The sequence below is a fragment of the Mytilus galloprovincialis genome, chromosome 11, assembly GCF_965363235.1.
Source record: "Mytilus galloprovincialis chromosome 11, xbMytGall1.hap1.1, whole genome shotgun sequence".
Taxonomy (NCBI): Eukaryota; Metazoa; Mollusca; class Bivalvia; order Mytilida; family Mytilidae; genus Mytilus; species Mytilus galloprovincialis.
In genome coordinates this window covers 61,391,197-61,412,286 of record NC_134848.1, presented here as the reverse complement: position 1 = coordinate 61,412,286, position 21,090 = coordinate 61,391,197, and the positions used below count along the sequence as shown (strand labels likewise).

At 33.0% G+C, this 21,090-nt stretch overlaps 2 protein-coding genes across 3 annotated transcripts in view; one reads left to right on the top strand and one right to left on the bottom strand.

Moving 5' to 3' along the window:
• Positions 1-1,103: 1,103 nt before the first annotated feature.
• Positions 1,104-15,959, bottom strand: LOC143050850 (uncharacterized). Its single transcript, XM_076223956.1, has 9 exons — positions 15,939-15,959; positions 12,671-12,787; positions 10,902-10,973; positions 9,110-9,251; positions 8,674-8,771; positions 7,338-7,409; positions 5,245-5,353; positions 4,205-4,326; positions 1,104-2,261 (listed from the first exon to the last, which is right to left on the bottom strand). The coding sequence occupies exons 1-9, from the start codon at positions 15,957-15,959 to the stop codon at positions 2,112-2,114; spliced, it is 903 nt and encodes a 300-aa protein (XP_076080071.1). The 3' UTR covers positions 1,104-2,111.
• Positions 15,960-16,271: 312 nt separating this feature from the next.
• The window catches only part of LOC143052540 (immunoglobulin superfamily member 10-like), a 38,611-nt gene continuing 33,792 nt past the window's right edge, over positions 16,272-21,090 (top strand). Inside the window, exons 1-4 of one of the 2 annotated variants that reach the window (XM_076225593.1) lie at positions 16,272-16,331; positions 16,969-17,010; positions 17,986-18,065; positions 20,736-20,807. In XM_076225593.1, the coding sequence (XP_076081708.1) occupies positions 16,322-16,331; positions 16,969-17,010; positions 17,986-18,065; positions 20,736-20,807 (204 nt within the window). In that variant the 5' untranslated portion in view covers positions 16,272-16,321. The remainder of the gene's footprint in view (positions 16,332-16,968; positions 17,011-17,985; positions 18,066-20,735; positions 20,808-21,090) is intronic. The other variant, XM_076225592.1, reaches the window with a different exon arrangement.

The following is a 21,090-nucleotide window of genomic DNA, read 5'->3' as shown; positions in this document are numbered from 1 at the left end:
GGAGGATGGCAAGAATACCTGCTTTGCTTGTAACGAGGATCGGAGTCGAACGCATTGTATATTCTAAGGATGTTCGCTCCTCTGTTCGAGAATAGCTTTTTTTTTTAAGGCTGTTATAAATTGATAGATGATAAACATGATAAATTAAGAATGTCCTAGTATTTTAGATTTAATCAATTGCAAATTTAGCGTGAAAATTAATGATTATCTCCAGAATTTTCATACATTACTAGAACACACCCGTGATATCGCGGCTTCCGTGACTGAATTAAAGTATATAACTATGCGTAAGCCTTATTTTAGTATTGGTATTGTCATCTGATAAAGTCATGCCGATTATAAGATGCACAGTTTTCTCTGCTTTCAAATCTTTCTGTTTGAACCCGTCGACCTGGAACCTATCAATTATTGGTAATAATAATAATTTGGAAAACAAAAGGGCCTGGAATGGAGTATTTTTTACTCAACAATATACAGCAAAATTCTAAATACACCGTTTGATGGTGAGCCTGTCAGATGCGGTACAGATAAGGTAATAGTTAACAGGTGAATATACTAATGGTATCGTTGTCGGACTCGATCCGGAACTTCTTTATATAATATTAATCACGTGGGAACAAAAGGGTCTGGAGTGGTGTAATTTTTAATCAACAGCATTGTACTATATTAGTTATATATAAAGTTGAATTCTTTGATTCATCGTTTTTACGTGATGACGGCTGACAAATTGGACCTCGTTATTTTAGTATTATAGATACATTGACACCTTTTTTAATTAAAAAGATATGGAAAAAAAACCTGCTTAATAGAATTAAAAAAAAGAAGACTTTTTACAATATATGTAGTAAAATTATGAAAAGAAAAGAAGAGGTTTCTAATGTAGCGGGCAAAATTTGTATTGGCATACGTTGATAAAACTAGAGGAGTTCAAATATAAGCAAACAATTCAAAAAAATCCTTAACATATATATACTGGTTTTCCGTTTGATTCATAGGCAGATAAACGACATTTGAACAGTACTATTTAAGGTAATTTAATTTTGCCACATTTTCTAATTCAAAATTTTAATCGATTACAAGACTTTGTAGTATTACTCTAAACATTTCAAAATAAAGACATTCAAACGCGAAATGGTGTTCATTTCCCAAATAAAACCAATGATGCAACAATTTGTTAAAAGATGATCATGCTTGTCGCAAGTTTCCAAGTACCACGGGTGAGGAGAACGATATCGTCTTTCCAGACTAATCATCGATATTTGGCTTATTTTGAATAATACGACGGATTCCACACGAGTAACAGGTTCAACTAACTAATTAATAACCAAGAACAAGCTCGCGATCTTTAGGTTTCTGTGTAGTGTTTTGTGATATTTTTAGTTGAGTTTCTTTTAATCAAGATGGTGTAACCTTTTTTTTTCTACTAATTGATTTTGTTGGCACGTTTGGTATCTTTACCATCTATTTTTATCCCAGACTCGCCTTGGAAAAGCCGACAAAGCATGCGCACCCGATGAAGATTAACCGTGGTTAAATTATTACAGTCTCACTTACCTCTTACAGTGTTGTTGTACGACAAGAAAAGTCGACTTCCATAACTTAAAGGAGATGTTTCCGTTTGACTTAAAACTGTGAAACTTGTGTCTATAGATATAGGCAGATTTGGTATGAGTGCCAATGAGACAACTCTCTATCCAAGTGACAATTTATAAAAGTAAATCCATTATAGGTCAAGGTACGGTCCTCAACACGGAGCCGAAGAGTCTTGAAGGTTTTACTTGTATGGCAAACTTATTATCAATACTTCTACACAAACATGTTGAGTTAAAAATTTTATCTATCGAAATTTGAAAATTAAACAATCGAAAATGCAATTGGCCAAAGAAGGATGGAGCGCTAGAATCTGGAATGGTTCTATTGCTTAAATGGAAAATAAAAAAAAATATGTTCCGATCAGATATGGCGGGAAATAGCACGAGGCAATTATACGAGACTTGTTTTATCATAATTTCTAAATCCGGTCAGAATCGGTATAAATGCAGAACATCAATTACATTTGTACATACAATTGGAAGACATTAATATATCCATGATATTTACGATAAAGTTTATCATAAATGTCCTTGTAATTGAAATTGGTAATAGCTATTATCAAGACAGTTAGTTGCCTGGCAACGGTAGACATCGTCATTCCTAGGTAGGTAATTTGATATTGTGGCCGTATTACCATTTATGTGGACATTACTGGCCAACGACTTTCCCTGAAATGAAATCAGTATAGCTTTATTTTTGATCACAGTGATCTTTGACAGACATGGTAAAAAAATCAAAACGGAAAGTGTGCCTTAGTTAAATGTTAAAATCAAAAGCTCAAACACATCAAACTAATTAATGGATAACAACTGCGTTTCTTATTCCTAACTTGGTACATGAAGAAAATTGTGGGTAAAACATGGGTTTACAGCTTGCTAAACCTCTCGCTTGCGTGAAACAGTCTTTGATCTTTTTGATATTTTTTTGCACTCAGCGGTATGTCAGAGTATTTCTTCAACAATTGTACTCAAGATTGTCTTCCTTCATATATATTATTTGCTTCTGAATTTCACGTTCTTAAAAGGGAAACATAAAATACAAATTGAAAGTTTTTGGTTTTGCAAGTTTGCGATTGAAACCACAACTTTAATAAAAAAAAAAAACAAACACCGCTACCACCAGATATTCAGTGGTGGATCCCGGTGAAGAAAGGTTCCGGAGGTTGAAACCCCCTTTGTTGATGACCAATGCATTTGAAAAGGGACGTATATTTGGAACGCCATCCCTTTCTTCTGTGTTGTGTTGCCCATGCCTTGATCCCCTTTAAAAATGATTTGGTCTGCACCTGACCTTAGAACTGTTTTACATTTTTAACCAATCTTGACTGAAGAACATTAAGGTAATTGAATGCTATGAAATACTTATCTAACATTAACGCTAATCACGTGATACTAACCTGCACAAGAAAGTTGACGGACAGTGTCGGGTTTCCTGTTACATCGCGGTATACTAACCTATACAAGAAAGTTGACGGACGGCGAAGGGTTTCCTGTTAAAGCACGTGACACTTACCTGTACAAGAAAGGTGACGGACGGTGTAGGGTTTCTACCTATTACATCAAGTGATACTAACTTTACAACAACGTTGACGGACGGTGTAGGGTTTCCTGTCACATCACATGATACTAACCTGTACAACAAAGTTGACGGATGGTGTAGGGTTTCCTGTTACATCACGTGATACTAACATGTACAACATAGTTGACGGAAGGTGTAGGGTTTCCTGTTACATAACGTGATACTTACCTGTACAAGAAAGCTGACGGACGGTGTATGGTTTCCTATTACATCACGTGATACTTACCTGTACAAGAAAGCTGACGGACGGTGTTGGGTTTCCTATTACATCACGTGATACTTACCTGTACAAGAAAGTTGACGGACAGTGTAGGGTTTCCTGTTGACTGGTTCCCGATCGCAATATTCAGTATCTTACACATATACCAATATAAGAGAGAGTGAGCTAATAGCTAATACCTGGAACGTAGTACCGGGAACCAGGATAGGTTTCCTATTACATCACGTAATACTTACCTGTACAAGAAAGTTGACGGACAGTGTAGGATTTCCTATTACATCACGTGATACTTACCTGTACAAGAAAGCTGAAGGACGGTGTAGGGTTTCCTATTACATCACGTGATACTTACCTGTAAAAGAAAGCTGACGGACGGTGTAGGGTTTTCTATTACATCACGTGATACTTACCTGTACAAGAAAGCTGACGGACGGTGTAGGGTTTCCAATTACATCACGTGATACTTACCTCTACAAGAAAATTGACGGATAGTGTAGGGTTTCCTGTAGACTGGTTCCCGGTCGCAATATTCAGTATGTTACACATATACCAATATAAGAGAGAGTGAGCTAATAGCTAATACCTAGACGTTGTACCGGGAACCAGGATAGGTTTCCTGTTACATCACGTGATACTAACCTGTACAAGAAAGTTGACGGACAGTGTAGGATTTCCTACTACATCACGTGATACTTACCTGTACAAGAAAGCTGACGGACGGTGTAGGGTTTCCTATTACATCACGTGATACTTACCTGTACAAGAAAGTTGACGGACAGTGTAGGATTTCCTACTACATCACGTGATACTTACCTGTACAAGAAAGCTGACGGACGGTGTAGGGTTTCCTGATACATTACACTTTATTGTCACTGTAGAACCATATCTGATATATCTTGGTTGCACATCTATTCCAGAAATATGTGGTTTACTAACTTAAATAAGAAAATATATTATAAAAACATCAACGCTACTTCATTGGTTCTCTGTTGTATATTTGTCTCATTGGTAAACTTACTGTGTCTTCTTAATTTCTTTTATCGCATTATAATCTAATGGCATGTGCAATTATTATGGAATTGGAATGCAATAATGGTTGAGTTTCTTAGATATTCCGAAGGCATATTATCATTACGCAATGATGGTTTTTTTTTTTTTTTTTGCGTTGTTCGTTTCCAAAGGGGCTTTGTTTTTCCTTCTATTAGTTCAAACTTAAGGATGTTTGCTACTCAGTTTCAAAATAACAAGCTCTGTGAAAGAACGTTATGAATTAAAAGTATATAAACAAAGAAACTAACAAAGCAGGATATGGTAAAGGGTCCGTGTGCTCTTTTTTTTAAGTTATAAGCCATTGAAATTGTGGCGGGATATAATTCTCTCTAGATTTTTCAAACATTTAGCATTGGCTCGTCTTTTCTTTCAAAGTTTTTGAATAATAAAAAGAATTTTATACATTTCAACCAGATAACATTTTAAATTATATGTTATCAAATATTGGAGAAAAAAGCAGGGTGAATGGGCAACAAAATGTTAATGGCATAACATGGATAAAACCAGAAAATTCCCAGCATCCTCAAGTTTTAACTTTTGTTGTATAGATATATTTTACATAAATTTAAACATTGAAGAGTTTATTCTATACTTTATTCTGAAACTGACGTAGTCCGGAATTAAGTAGTATTTGTATAAGAATTTTATATGTTTTTATCTGATTTTTTTTCTTGCACATTCATAATTATCATGTATATCAATCTAGACTGGTTCGCTGTCCTTTATCTATTACTCGGGATATCTGCATGTTACCAAAAAGAGAGAACTAGCAGATATAAATCAATCATGCCATGTATGCTTACCTGCAAACAGGTTGTCTGACGTAGGCGACTGTGTAAAGGTGGTATTTGTGTTGCACAAATCCGTATTGCAACAATATGAGCATTGACTACTATTGGATGTTACACATTGCTGTAAGAAATAAACGGAGATGTCATGAAAAATAAAAAATAAAAACAAGAATAAATTACATTAACGGTATACATATTTAGATCACGAACTGTTTGAAACTGAATATTCCGTCATTGCTGTTCTTCATCTTTAGACTTGCTTGAGAGAGTGGCAATTTAATATATAAAGTAAAAATCAGGACAGTCACCGTCAAAGCCTCGTGGATGCTTCCGACGTGAACATGTAATATCTATATTACAATTGCAAATTCGTTTGAATAACTGGGGACGTCATTTTTTTACATTATGAAACAGAACTCATATTAGAAACACGTAGACAAAAGAAATCAAAGACATTATCAATAAACGTAGGGCATGTATATATGAAGCTATAAATCTCGTGAATGAATTGAAAACAAACTTTAACAACAATATCGCCAATTATTAAAACAATTATGATCATTGGTCAAAAACCAGCGAGGTTCCTAAGTTTGACAGACATTTGAATATGCGAACTGTGAAAAAGTAGTGCCTCCCTACACTGTACGTTTGATGGTTGTATTTAACAATCTATGTCATACACACAATTTTTATAACTTTATTTAGCTGTATACGTTTCATGCGGAAATGCTAATATTTTGTTGACTGTATTTCACAGTATCTTTCATGCAGAACAGGTTATTCAATTAAATTAGAACAGATATAGCTTGAAGCTTTAACACTGACCTTCTTATCATTTATCCAATCAACAATTAAACTTGGGAATAATCTGAACATGTCAGTTCGAAATGTAGACTCGGTATCAAAATTCATAGTAGAATAAAAAAAATACGACATTCGAAATGAGAATCAATCTCAACATTATTTATATGGTCCAAGCAAATTATACATATTAACCTAAACCAAATTTAGATGTTCGGCATCCTTCTTGAATTGTGACTTGTTTAGAGCTAACATATACTTGATCCAACATGTAAATGTGGTTTGGATATTGAGGACCATTTTTTCTTTGATTGTCCTTTCTATCTAAATGAAAGGGCTATTTTGTATAATAGTCTCAGCTGGCTTCCCGAAGGCTGCGATTTGGAGTTTAAACTATTGGTTTTTGGAAAAGAAACTCTTTCCTATGATCAAGATGTGCAAATTGTTAAACAAGTGTTCAATTTTATTAAGAGATCAAAACGATTCCTCTTAGTATAGTATCAACATACATGTAGGTAAAACGAACATCATCATCAGTATCATCATCATCCTAATCTCTGTCGTTCTTTCTTTATTCCCTTTTCCTTTTTCAGTATATTTTAGTAATGTTTATGTTTATATTATATAATGCATGCTCACGTTCATTTTGTATTGTTATATAATTATATTGTATTGGGGAGCAGACTTTATAATAAAATTGAGAATGGAAATGGGGAATGTGTCAAAGAGACAACAACCCGACCATAGAACAAACAACAGCAGAAGGCCACCAATGGGTCTTCAATGCATTAAGAAACTCCCGCACCCGGAGGCGTCCTTCAGCTGGCCCTTAAATAAATATCTATACTAGTTCAGTGATAATGAACGTCATACTAAACTCCGAATTATACACAAGAAACTAAAATTAAAAATCATACAAGACTAACAAAGGCCAGAGGACCAGTATGTTTTACTTGTCTCTGATCCTTTTTGCATTGAGCAAATAAAATATGTTTAAACTAAACTAAACTAAAAAAGCAACTGACTATTTGTATATTTTAAAACAGTAATATTGGTGACTGTCTTTCGCGATATTTAATTCATATAGAAACGCATGGGTTATGTCAGTTCTGTTTTTTAATTATATTCATGCGAAAACGAAAATGTCAATTTATTAACTGTATGTTGCTATATTTTTCATGTGGAAATGAAAAGTTAATTTGGTAACTGAATTTCATAGTCTTTATCGTGCAGATATCCCAAACTGAGTTTTGTGACTATATATTGCTACAATTTCATACGGAAACTCAATAAGATATTCGTACCTTTTTATCAACACAACCGTGTCTCCAGCGGATATCTCCGATAAGATTTCTTGTCGATTCCAAGTGGCAAGACTGAAAATTCAAATGAAAAAAGGAACATAATTTTAGATTAAAAAAGAGGGGCGAAATATATTAGAGGGACATTCAAACTCATAGATCGAAAATAAACGGACAACGCCATGGCTAAAAATAAAAAGACAAACATACAAATCATAGTTCACAAGACACGACATAGAAAACTAAAGACTAAGCATCATGAACCCCACCAAGGACTGGGGGTGATCACAAGTGCTCCGGTGCTCCGAATGGTAAGCAGATCTTAACTTCACTGTCAGTATAAACCCCAGATTATGATAGCAATATAATTCAACAGGATGAATGAGGCGCATTTTACTGTTTTGCATGATAATTCCACTTGTTGATTTGTTAATAGTACTAGAAAAGGGTAAGTAAAATAGTAGTGAGAAACATATATAAAAAAAAAACTGTCTTCTGATCAAGTAATTTTATATGCTTGGCATGCTCAATTCTTGAAAATTATTCTGTCTTAATTTTAGTTTTATCTTCCTCTTAAACAACATGTGCTGTATTTCACAAAAAACCGTACTAACACACCGCCCTTTTGTTGTTAAAAAGTTTCTCTCTGAAAACAATTCGAATCCTATAAAAAAAATCTTCATTTTTATACACACATCTTACAATAAATATAAGTCTTCTTAAACATTTCGATCAGATAAACTATAAGTCAAGTTATAAGCATTGCCCAGAGACTTGTCCTTTTAGATTAGTTTCGATATTGTGTTTACATTGTTTCCTATCTATATGATCTGTACCTTTGTGTTTACATCGTTCAAATCATATATTCGTGATGCTAAAACAATGTTGTGTCAACATTGTGTTTATGTTGTATAGCGTCTCTCTAACTTTCTGTTTACATGGTATACATCGTGATGCTGACATTCCTCTTATATATACAGTACGATCTATATTTACATCTGTTATAAAAGTTGCTTAAACAACCTGTCGTCAAGATCATAATTGTACTTATGGTCACAAGTTCTATACACATAGTAAATGAGTAAAAGTACAAAATTGTTTTCAAGATAGTATATATATATATAATTATAATTGTAAGGTTTACTAGTGCCGTCATCATGGTCAGTATCACAATTAATTTAACTGTTGACAAGTATATATTTGTCAGTAACCATGGTGACAAGTCTAGAGCAGATGTTCTTCGTTTTACAAAAAGTTGTAAATATTTTTGTAGATTTATACCTAGACATTATGCTAGTTATCAATTTAACTGTATATTTAAATCTAACCTGTGACTAACCTGACGGCTATTACATAATGTGATTTTGGTGCAGTCATCTGGTTGTCGGCTGACTTCACAATCGTAACATAAAGAAGTTCCAGGTAATGCAATAAATGCTAAAATACAAACAAGTATTAGCTTTCAAAAAGGCTTTAATATATTGGAAGTTGCCTCTTCAATCGATTTTTATCTGATCTACAATCGACCTTTCCACAGTAACTTGTATTAAAGGCATTCAAACCGCATTGTATGCACCGAAAAATAATTTGACGTAGCTAAACATAGGTAAAGGTGCTACAAATCCCTTCAACACACTTTACGACAAAACTGTTAATACCAATTGGAAAGAGGTAGACTCATCAGATTGGTATAAAGAACAAAACAAATATTTAAAAGACAAACAATACAACGCTCCGATTAAGTACTTGCAACAAGTCAGAATCAACATACGTACGAGGAGCTCCACACAGTCCATTTATATTGCACAAGTCTGTTGTATTGCAGCATGCTAAACAAATAGTGGAAGTTCCTTTGTCATCTTCTATATCTGTTTCAACAATGTCTCGCTTTCCAAAAGGATCGGATGTACTACAAAGCTTTGCAAAAATTAACCAATATTATTAAGCAAAAGAAAATCAGATAAATGCATATTACGTATTTGAGACATGAAAAGATATAATAATAATAGGTTTGAAATACTAGTAGTCTTAAATTTGACCTTTTATCATCATATCAATATCAAACATTTAGGTCCCTTTATACATGGAGGTTGATGTTCGATGTGAGCCAAAGCTCAGTGTTGAAGAACTTACGTTGACATATAATGGTTAATTTATTACATATTATGAATGAAAACCGTACTTTGACCTATAATCATAGTGGTTTTATACTTTAACAAAATGAAATTGTAACATAGATGGAGAGTAGTTTCATTGGCACTCATACCACATCTTCTGGTATGTATCATGATATGTTTTAACAAGTAGTTAATGGATTGACATTGATAATTAACTACATACTTTTGTCAGAGACTTCTACATTGGTTTGCCTGGACAATTGGAACATGAAAGAGATAGACCAATGAGAGAGAACACATCTCTTGAAAAATCATAGTACACGTTTTTGTCAATTTTTTGTATATATAAAATTGAGAATGTAAACGGGAATGTTGTCAATGAGACAACTACCCCACAAAGGACTAATGTGGAATAATCCCACAAACAAAGGGGAGTTCAGCTGACCCTAAACAACTATCTATACTAATCATGCAAAATGGACGCTACACTAAACTCCGAGACATAAATGAACCAAAATTAAAAGAATCACAAAAGCTGGAGTTTAATGAATTGGGACATGCAGGCATATACATTTGGCGGAGTTTAATTTGTTTCCTGAGATCTCAACCCTCCCCCATACCTCTAGCAAATGTAAAACAATAAACAAACACACAGCAATACGCTCAGTTTTAAAAAGTCCAAATATGATGTTAGAATAGGTAACAGAAGAAACTAAGCAAAATTACTATGATCAAACTAAATTACCAAAGGACTGCTACATGTAGCAGTTACTGACATGAAAGCCTTAGACCTCAATCGAAAGAGTATAAAATTGAGAAAGGAAATTGGGAATGTGTCAAAGCGACAACAACCCGACCATAGAGCAGACAACAGCCGAAGGCCACCAATGGGTCTTCAATGTAGCGAGAAACTCCCACACCCGTAGGCGTCCTTCAGCTGGCCCCTTAAAAATATGTATACTAGTACAGTGATAATGGACGTCATACTAAACTCTGAATGATACACAAGAAATTAAAATTAAAAATCATACAAGACTAACAAAGGCCAGAGGCTCCTGCCTTGGGACAGGCGCAAAATTGCGGCGGGGTTAAACATGTTTATAAGATCTCAACCCTCCCCCTATACCTCTAGCCAATGTAGAAAAGTAAACGCATAACAATACGCACATTAAAATTCAGTTCAAGAGAATTCTGAGTCTGTCTTCTTCATAAGAATATCAAGCTATGAAGGATTTATTGTTATGCCAACATAAATTTTAAAACAAAACATAACCTCGTATCATGCCAACAACTGGCAATTTGTAATACAATAAATTTTAAAGTAGGTGAAAGAAGGATGATTATGTGTCCCCATTGAGGAGGCAGATATATTGTTTTTAATGTTATGAAAAATGTGTATTGTTCAATATTAAAGCAAACATCCTTTGATTAGAATCAATTTTGTACATACCGATTGAGCACCACATCCAAGGTCAAAGAGTTCAATTCCGCCTGGTTCTACGTATTTCTTGGCATAACAAACCTTTAGAAATAATCATGATAACACATTTTATTAAAGTGAATAGAGGTTTTAGAATTTCGATATTGGTTTCTTACCCGGACGGGTTAGGTATTCCCTTTGCATTCGTATGCTTTATTTCAGCTCTTTAAAGTGTGTAGAGATATAAGACTATAGATTCATTGAATATTTAGACGTCTAGCATCACTGAGTAGACATTAATCATCGGAAAGTGTGTCTGATATAGTGAGATTGGTACCGTTAATGTTATTGATAAAAGATTAAACATATGAATGATGTTTGTTCACATTGCATTCCTCCTATGTCTTACATAATGTTGGATTTTTTTTTTTTTTTTTTTTTTTTTTTTTTTTTTTTTTCGTTTTAGCCATGGATGTCCGTTCATTGTCAACTTATGAGTTAAATGATCGAATTCGTATTATTTGTGTTGTACTTTGGTTTCTTCCGGCTATCTTTAAGCCATACACTATAATTCACAACATAACAATGAAACTGAAAAATATATTTTTACATTATCCAGAATGGCTCAGTCATTGAATATAGGTGTCAGAGAAGTCCTCTCTAAATGTTGTCCATTTCAAATGGAATTCGTTTTATTATTTTCAATTTGTATTAAGGTGGTACCTAACACTACAGGGAGATAACTCTGTAAAATCAGCTAAATCTTTTAATAACGTTGCGTTGTGAAGGCAATATTAAGCTTCTCAATGATCAAAATTAGTGTTTTTCAAACTGCTGTATAAACAGTGTAATTTTTCTGATAAAATGGTTGGTTCAAATTTTTTGAAATTTTTATATTTTTGTCAAAGGTCAAAGTAAATACCTTGTCAAAATTTTATGAAAATTAAACGAGCCAAAGTAATTTTAGCGAAGGTGTTGGGTACCACCTTAAGTTTCTTTAATACAATATTTAAGGATGTTTGCTCCTCCATTTTTTGATTTTTTGCCAGATTTTCGGAATCCTCTTGTTTTATCCATGTATTGTCATTAAAAAAATTTGCCCACTAACCCCTACTTTTCTTTTCATAATCTTATTACATAAAGTTTAAAAAGCCATATTTCAAAATTTTATAAAATTCTTGTTATTTTTTTAAAGTTTTTGAAACAAATAAGGTGCCAATGTTAAGTATATGAAAAATCTAGAGAGAATTATTTCCCGGCAAATTTTCAATGGCTTATATCTCGAAAATGAGCACACGGACCCTCCATTTTTTTCTACTTTTTGAGTTTCTTTATTAATATACTATCAATTCATAATAGTCTTTTAAAAAGCTTGTTATTTTTTAACAGAGTAGCGAACATCCTTAAGCGGATATTCGCACCTCTTGTTTTTAGGCTTTTCAGAGATATTTGGAAGCATCTGGGATCCATGTAGTGCCATTAGAAAATTTCCCCGATTACAACAATTACTTTAAATTTTTCTTTTAATAAATTTATTAGTAACAGTTTAAAAGGCTATGTTTGAAAATCCTATGAAATCCTTGTTTTTTTAAAAAGTATGAAAAATCTAGAAGAATTATTTTCCGCCAATATTTTAATGGCTTATACATGTATCCCCAAAATAAGCACACGAGCCCTTCATTTTTGTCTGTTTTGTTAGTTCCTTTATTTATATACTATCAATTTATAACAGCCTTTTAAAAGCTTGTTATTTTTAAACAGACTAGCAAACATCCTTAAAAAAAACAAAAGAAGACTACCTCGTGTGGACCACATTCTGTAACCGTTTGGCAGTCGAATGGTCCTGGTACTCCATTGCAATTTAAACATCTTCTATTTCCTATTAATAATAATCCCAAAAAATATATACAAAACCACTAACTTGTCAAGCTAACTCTCATTTGGATGAAATAAAGTTTGATGGTGACTCTCTTGCAATTGGAATATCTTTTATTTCCTATTGATAAGAATCCAAATAAATATATGTAAAAGTATATTCTTGTTCTCATTTGGATGACATAAAGCTTGGTGGTTTCTGATATTACGGTCCCCGAAAAACAAACTTCTACAGATTATGTTCATGATAAATGCCGTTTAAGACGTTTCCATTGGAATTTGGTACACACTATACAATATAATCTGGAGGGGGCCTTCATTTCTGTATTCTGAATGATAGGAACACGTACTTATTTTGTCTCTTGTGAAGAGTTGTCTTATTGGCAATCATATTCAATCTTTCTTTATATTTACATGTTATATACTTACGGTACAGAAAAACACATAATAAACTCAGAAAAGAATATTTCATATAAACCTAAGAAACATAGTACTAAATATATACTCACCAGTTAATAGTTGCAGGCACAGCAACAATAAAACTATACCTGGAATAACAGATTACTATCATCAATTCTATAGTGTTTGTTTAAACCTTTCTACGCATGCAGAAACATTTTTAATTTCAGTTGTAAAAGCAACAAAAAAAAGGAAAATTGATGAGCAATTCCTTTATTGTTTTTGCGTTTTGCCATTATGTATTTAATTTTATTTTTAAAATTTGAAAAACATGTAATGATCATTTGGAGGGTCCATCCGAATCAAATAAACGGAATAGGGTTAAAAGACATTCATAATTTTATTTTATAAAAGACTAAAAAGTCTGAAACATTGATGGCCTTTTAGTACAAAATGGTTGCAAGGTAAAATAAAAGAGCATTCCGAATAATAAACCATAACATACACATTCGTAACCTTATCTGTTATCGAACTTGATCTATATGATATTTATCTTTTAAATGTATCGATATTTGTGTTCAATAACTGATCTGATTGTTTAAGGAATATTCACAGTTTTTGATAGCGGAGATAATGGAGTATTTGATAGCCATAATTCCATTAAATATATCTATTATTATTTTAACACATATTTTCTTGACGTATAAATGGCGCATTGTCGAGTACTTAACTGCTTGCTTCTTTAATCATAAAATAAGAATTCAAAACTGAAGGAAAAAAATGTAATAATTTTATCTTAAAATAATCCATTACTTATAGGTAACGGTATCGTCAAACGTGTTTATAAAATATGAGAATAAAAGATGGACGAAAGATACCAGAGTGACAGTCAAACTCATTAATCGAAAATATACTGACAATTCCATGGCTAAAAAATAAAAAGACAAACGAACACTTTATAGTACAAAAGACACAACATAAAAAACTATTGACTAAGCAACACGAATTCACCCAAAAACTGGGGTGATGTCAGGTGCTCCAGAAGGGTAAGGGTAAGCAGATCCTACTCCACATGTGGCACCCGTCGTGTTGCTCATGTTATTACAAACCCGGTAAATAGTCTATTCGGTAAGTCAGATTCGTGGTGAAAAGGGAAAGGGATTGTAGTTACGACATAAGGACCATATCCGATATCATCTGTGAAACGGTTATTCCATAACGGTCAACCAACTCGTGATGGCGTCCGTAATATTTACGAAGGGATAATTTCAACTTCATCATTTGAAACTCTTGGTTTAATAGCTTCCTAGTGAGCAGCAACCCTCTATCGAAAAATCATGATAGGAAATACATCCCGGGAATATCTTATAAGTTGGGAGATATATACTCCGTAGGCAGGCGCTGCTGGAATTTTTCCACACAGAAATGGAAAGTTCACAATTAGGTAGCTGAAATTATCTCTTTTTTCGTCAACCTTTGTTTTCAACCGACCCTCATTGTCAATTTTTAGATGTAAGTCAAGATATGAGGCAGACTTAACTGTATCTGTTGTATCCGTTATCTCTAGTTCGGTGGGATAGATGCGTTCACCATAGTCACCAAATTTTGAATAAAAAGACATTTGCTAATCATTGAAAAAGTGTACAATAAAGTTCCTAGCCAGCGTTGAGTATATATCGGACCTTTAAAGTCGACTGTCAGTATGGGTTGTTCTCATTGTTGGAAGCCATATGGTTTCCTATATTTACACAAACAAACGTCATTTGAACGCTGGTCGATAATTGTCTCATTGGCAATCCCACACCTTCTCTTTATTTTTATTTAATATGTAACTTTTGTTACTGTAATAATATAGTACTAGTATTTAAAAAAAAACAACAAAAAACAGGCAAATGCAATGTGTAAAGTACGATAATTTAACAATTTATAATGTTTTTCTCTTCTGAATATACCAATGCAACGGTTTCGTGTACGCAAGACGCGCTTTGGTTCTACAAAAGACTCATCAGTGTCGCTCGAATCAAAATTTAAAAAAAGCCGAATAAAATAGGAAGCTGAAGAGCATTAAAGATCCTGAATTCCGAAATATTTTGCCAAATCTGTTTGAAGTTTTGAAGCTTCAGTTATTATACAACAAACACACACATACATACATTATACAAAGCAAGGTAACAGATTGAATAAACGCATTGAACTGACCTTTGATCATGACTGAACGTGCCGAATGAAGACTACACATAAATTCGTCGTACTACACATTATTATCAATGTACATGTACATGTATGTAGAATGAATTTATTGGCCTACTATTCCTTTGGTTGTTTATTCCTTTAATAATGTAAATAACTAGAATTAAGCATATTTTTGTCCATCTGATGAGTTAAGCCTTTTTCAACTGATTTTTATACTTCGTTCTTATGTTGCTGTTATACCACTGTCCCAGGTAAGGGGGAGTGTTGGGATCCCGCTAAAATGTTTAACCCCGCCATATTATATATGCATGTGCCTGTCCCAAGTCAGGAGCCTGTAATTCAGTTGTTGTCGTTTGTTTATGTGTTACATATTTGTTTTTCGTTCATTTTTTATATAAATTAGGCCGTTAGTTTTCTCGTTTGAATTGTTTTACATTTTCTTTTCGGGGCCTTTTATAGCTGAATTTGCGGTATGGGCTTTGCTCATTGTTGAAGGCTATACGGTGACCTATAATTGTTCATTTCTGTGTCATTTTGGTCACTTGTGGAGAGTTGTCTCATTGGCAATCATACCACATCTTCTTTTTTATATAATATTACATTAGTTGTCTTCAAATGCATTACTATGTTTTGTTAAAACACGAGGGAGCAAATATCATGTATATAGAAAAGGTGAGAAAATAATTCCCAAAGCATTGAGGAAACATTTACGTGTGTTTCTTTATTTTCAGTTCTATTTCTTCTAAACTTTTGTTAAAAAAAGGTTAATTTCCCATTAACTTACATTTATCAAATTGTAAAGTTAAAACCAATTACACTTTTTCCAAAGTTTACAGACTGACATTCATATATATCTATGTTATAAGTCACTGCACTTTTGGAGACATATGTAGTTAGTTTCCCAATGATTAAGATAAGGTTTAAATGCACTTAATTCTTATCAACAAATTGTCACAACTGCATGGACAATTTTATTTACAAGAATGATAAAAGGTATGGAAACATTTTGATATACGTCCAAAACAAGTATACACATTCAACCAATTGTTTGGCAATTTTGTCTGTATTAAATTATTAACATCAATTTGTGTCAGGAATAATCTGGAAGAAGTTACTAACAGAAGCGGATTTAGGAGAGGAGGGGTGGGGGCTGATTGTTTATTTTTAGGGCATCACTGAAGCATGACGGGAGCGGGCTCCTCTAACACATTTGTCTCCTCCACACACGCCCCCGCTTCCCCCCACTTGTGGATATTTCTGGATCCGCCACTGACTAGCTAGTTCATCAATTAATCTAATAAATATTATTTATTATGTTTTACTATGTTTTTATTTTAGTATTTTATAAGTGCAGTTTAAGTGCTTTACACAGCGTCATTAATAATACAACAAATGGAAGTTTTTAACGACCTTGACTGGCTATACAGCCCTTGCACGGTCATTAATGAGCATGTAATAAAGACTATAAAAGATGCAGTCAAAAGTACAACTAAAAATCATAAATTGACCACGCCTCGGCAAAAAACTAATAACGACGAAAAAACAACACGGGAAGGTCTTGACTGAGCAATACGAATGACCACAGATGCGCCTAAACAGGACCAAATATATCATTATATTATATTTTCAGAAATACTTTGGTTTTTAATGCTGTGTACTTCTTTATCATGCGGTAAGTATTGCTGTTTTTGAATTATAAAGTAGTTGTAATATATTCACTCAACAGTACAATTATTTATATTGTTCGATTACTAACTTTTGACGAGGTCAATATGTAAATAAAAATATATGGACCTGTTCAGATAACATTGACCGGGGACGAAGTCCAGAGTTAAATGAATAGTATCTAACAGGTCCATTCAAAATGTATTGACTGATTTTAAGTCTTTACCATATATATTACATATGGAAATTCTGCATTATGGAAATGGACTGCAAAGTATATGAAATAATAACTAATATGTTGTTAATGTCTAGGAGACAATATCATATCTATAAAATTCCAACATAATCAAATGACGATTTTGATACAAATATGGTCGGAAATTAATAATATAACAAGTATAGCCTAATCTATCTATGAGGTCATACAGGATATAGCGACCCAAAGAAGTATATCGACCTCGGACTTCGTCCTCAGTCAATATACTTCAGTTCAATTTGAAAATTATAAAGATTATTTTATTTAAAAAAAAAAGTATTTTTTAATAACTGTATTCTGAAAATTCACGTGAAATTAACGTGTACAAAACACATCTGATTTATACATAAAGCCATTGATCTAAATAACAAGGATGGTGACGCATGATTTCGGGACATGCATGGCTTCAGTATACATTCTTGGATAGTATTTTAATTTTAAGTTTTTTCTTCGTATATAAGAACATAGCCATCAATTGAAAAATCTAAAAAGATAAGTCGAAAAAAGGCATTTCTCTATATATCTATGTAAATTTGTCTCCAAAATTTACCTTTTTCTAAGAAAATTTCAAGAAAACCATAATACTGACCCCTAATTTTTATAACATATTCGAATGTAACCCGACTCAAAGTACAAGTTAGCCTTACAGTTTAGAAATCGGGAAAGATATGCCATTCGGTAGCGTGGTACCTTAACTTAAAAATCTTTTTTTTTAATTTTCAATAGCAAACCAAAGATGTCTGAGCTGTAAAATGGTCCCTACTCCCATTGATTGTCAAACAGTAACACAGTGTGGACCGAATCAGGTATTTTTGTGTTACATATTTAAGACATTTTTATACCCATGTTTAAAAGTGTAGATGCTACGAATTGTGCGTCATACCCTGTACGTCGAAGAAAAACCAGCAACATCACGACAGTTTAAAGAGAAAACAGTCAATAGAAGCGTCTTATGTGTGCTCATTTGCCATCATCAAAATACATAATTAGATAGATATAGGAAGATGTGGTATGAGTGCCAATGAGACAACTCTCCATCCAAGTAACAATTTATAAAAGTAAACCATAATAGGTCAAGGTACACCCTTCAACACGAAGCCTGGGCTCACACTGAACATCAAGTTATAAAGGGCCCCAAAAATTACTAGTGTAAAACCATTCAAACGGGAAAACCAACAGTCTGATCTATATCTAAACGTGAAACGAGAAACACTTACAAAATGTATGAACCACATAAACAGACGACAACCACTGAACATATTCAGATTAGAGTCCAGTATCTTTTCGAGCCTTTCGTACTGGTTTCGTGTAGGTCCAGGAGCTTTTTAGACTTATTCATCTTCTAAGAAATTCTCTTCGTCAGGAAGCTCTAAGTCATGCTAACGGTTAATAACTTATTGAAAAAAAACATTGTAAAAAAAACTGCAACCTAAAATTTCAACATCATCTCTACTTTAGACCATATATTTTGTAAATTTACTTGCCAGGCAACAAAACCTGTGCATTTGATACACTAAAAATGAGGTAAGTTGAATGATGGCGAATCAAAACACTATCACACCTTATCGAATTCAGAAAAAATATACACCCTATCAAAAAACATCCTTTGAGTTCAATATCTCTCCGATCTTACCGTACTAGCTTCAAGTAGGACAAGAAGCCTTACGCAATGCTTAATTTAGATAATAATAAAACTGCATACCACACTGTCAACATTTTACGCAAGCGTATTAGCGCCACACATTTTTTTTTAATTTTTCTTCCCATGTTTGCGTTTAACGCAAACTTTTGCGATATAACGCAAATATCTTGATTTCAATTATTCATTAAGTTTTGTATATATGTCAATCTGTCATTCATTTCGAATGTGATTTACTAGTAGATAAAAAAAAAAGAAACATACATACAAGGCCAAATCATTATAATAAATATGCATAGGAATAATGGCAATTATACATAAATTAAGACTGATTTGTGCATCAGAAAAGTATATAATTTAACAAGAAAATAGATATAGTTTAGTATATAGTCATATTTAAATTGAAAGATCAAACATAATTTCATACAATTGTGAAACCTCCGAGTCAAATAGACAAAATGATCTTTCTGTTTTAAAATGAATTATTAATAAGGCAACATGTTTTTTTAAATCTCAGAATATGATCAAGATTCTTTGATAGAAAGTCATTGAATTTTCATTTCAATATAATAAAGTATTTTTAAGATGCTTGGGTAGCAATTTGAATAGAGAGAACATAATTTTATTAATAAAAAATCTTCATTCTATACATTTATTGCCAAAGGGTAGCTTGTTTGAATCTAACCTACTTTACACAGTTCTCAAAGGAGGTCTTACTTTGAAAGTATATTTATATTCGGTTATAGCTATATTAGCAGGGTTGATTTTTTTTCTTCGGTATAACCTCATTTTACTCAATTTTCTTTGTAATATATATACTAGTAGTAACATGAATATCGTTTTGGGGGGCCTTTGTAGGTTGTTGTTCAGTGTGAGCCAATGCACCGCGTTGAAGACCGTACTTTGGCCTATGGTGGTTTACTTTTACGAATAGTGACTTAGATGGATAGTTTTCTTATTGCACTCATACCACATCTTCTTATATTATTCTCCGCATTATAAGTCAATGATATGATCTAATTATTCAAGCATTTAACTTTGCAATGACTACAAAGGTGATAAATTTTAATATATACAGCCTCCTCAATTAATAACTACTGTTTCCTTTGAATCTTAAATAAGAAATAAGATAAAAGAAATGTTTGCGTTATTACGCAAATGTTTGCGTTGTAACGCAAATGTTTGCGTTATATCGCAAAGGTTTGCGTTACACAGGAAAGATTTGCGTTGTAACGCAAAAGGTTTGCGTTATACTTTGCTTTATAACGCAAAGATAGGAAGAAAAAAAAGAAAAAAAATGTGTGGCGCTAATATGCTTCCGTAACATTTACTTCAATGTTATAACATATTTTGACATTTTACATGCAAGACAAAAAAAACCTGCATGTGCATTTTTACATTGGAAATGTGGTTAGTAGAATTTTGGCGAATCAAAACAGTCATCTCACAAAATGGCGAATGAATGGAAGAAGTAAAATCGAACTAATTAGTATTGTTTGCAGTACAGTCAACAGTTATCAAAGGTACCAGGATTATAATTTAATACGCCAGACGCGTGGTTTGTCTACAAAAGACTTATCAGTGACGCTCAGATCAAAATAGTTATTAGAAACAAATCTAGCATCTAGGACACTATTCGTTATATATCAGGAACGCATATGTAGAAATGATCGTATAAATGCAAAATATTCATAACAGGTATAAACATACACTCGGATAGATTGATGTAATAAAAAGAATAAATGAAGTAAAATGGCTGCACAAGGCACAATTTGCCTGATCGAAGCATTGTCATCAGAATTAAAAAGTAATATGATCAAGTAACTTTATCTTACAGGAATGTTACGCTAAGCAGTACGTTACACATGCTGGTATAAAGCTGTATGACGTAGGCTGTATTGACAAATTGGTAAGTCAACATCACGATTTCTTTCTTTCAAAAATTATGTACAGTAGTTTTTTCTTTCAATCCCCAATCAAGTCTCAAATGCATTATTGCAAACTGGTTTATTTTCATGTTAAGTCTTTATTTATAATACGAAACGCAGTATTTCATATGATTCGAAACACTCTGTTTTTTTTTCTATCCCAAATATTTATTTCTCTACATACTTGTCAAAAATTTTCGGAATTTTCGGTTTGTGATGTTTTTCATCTTATGATTGTGGTGCTCTATTTGCTTTTAAATGAGG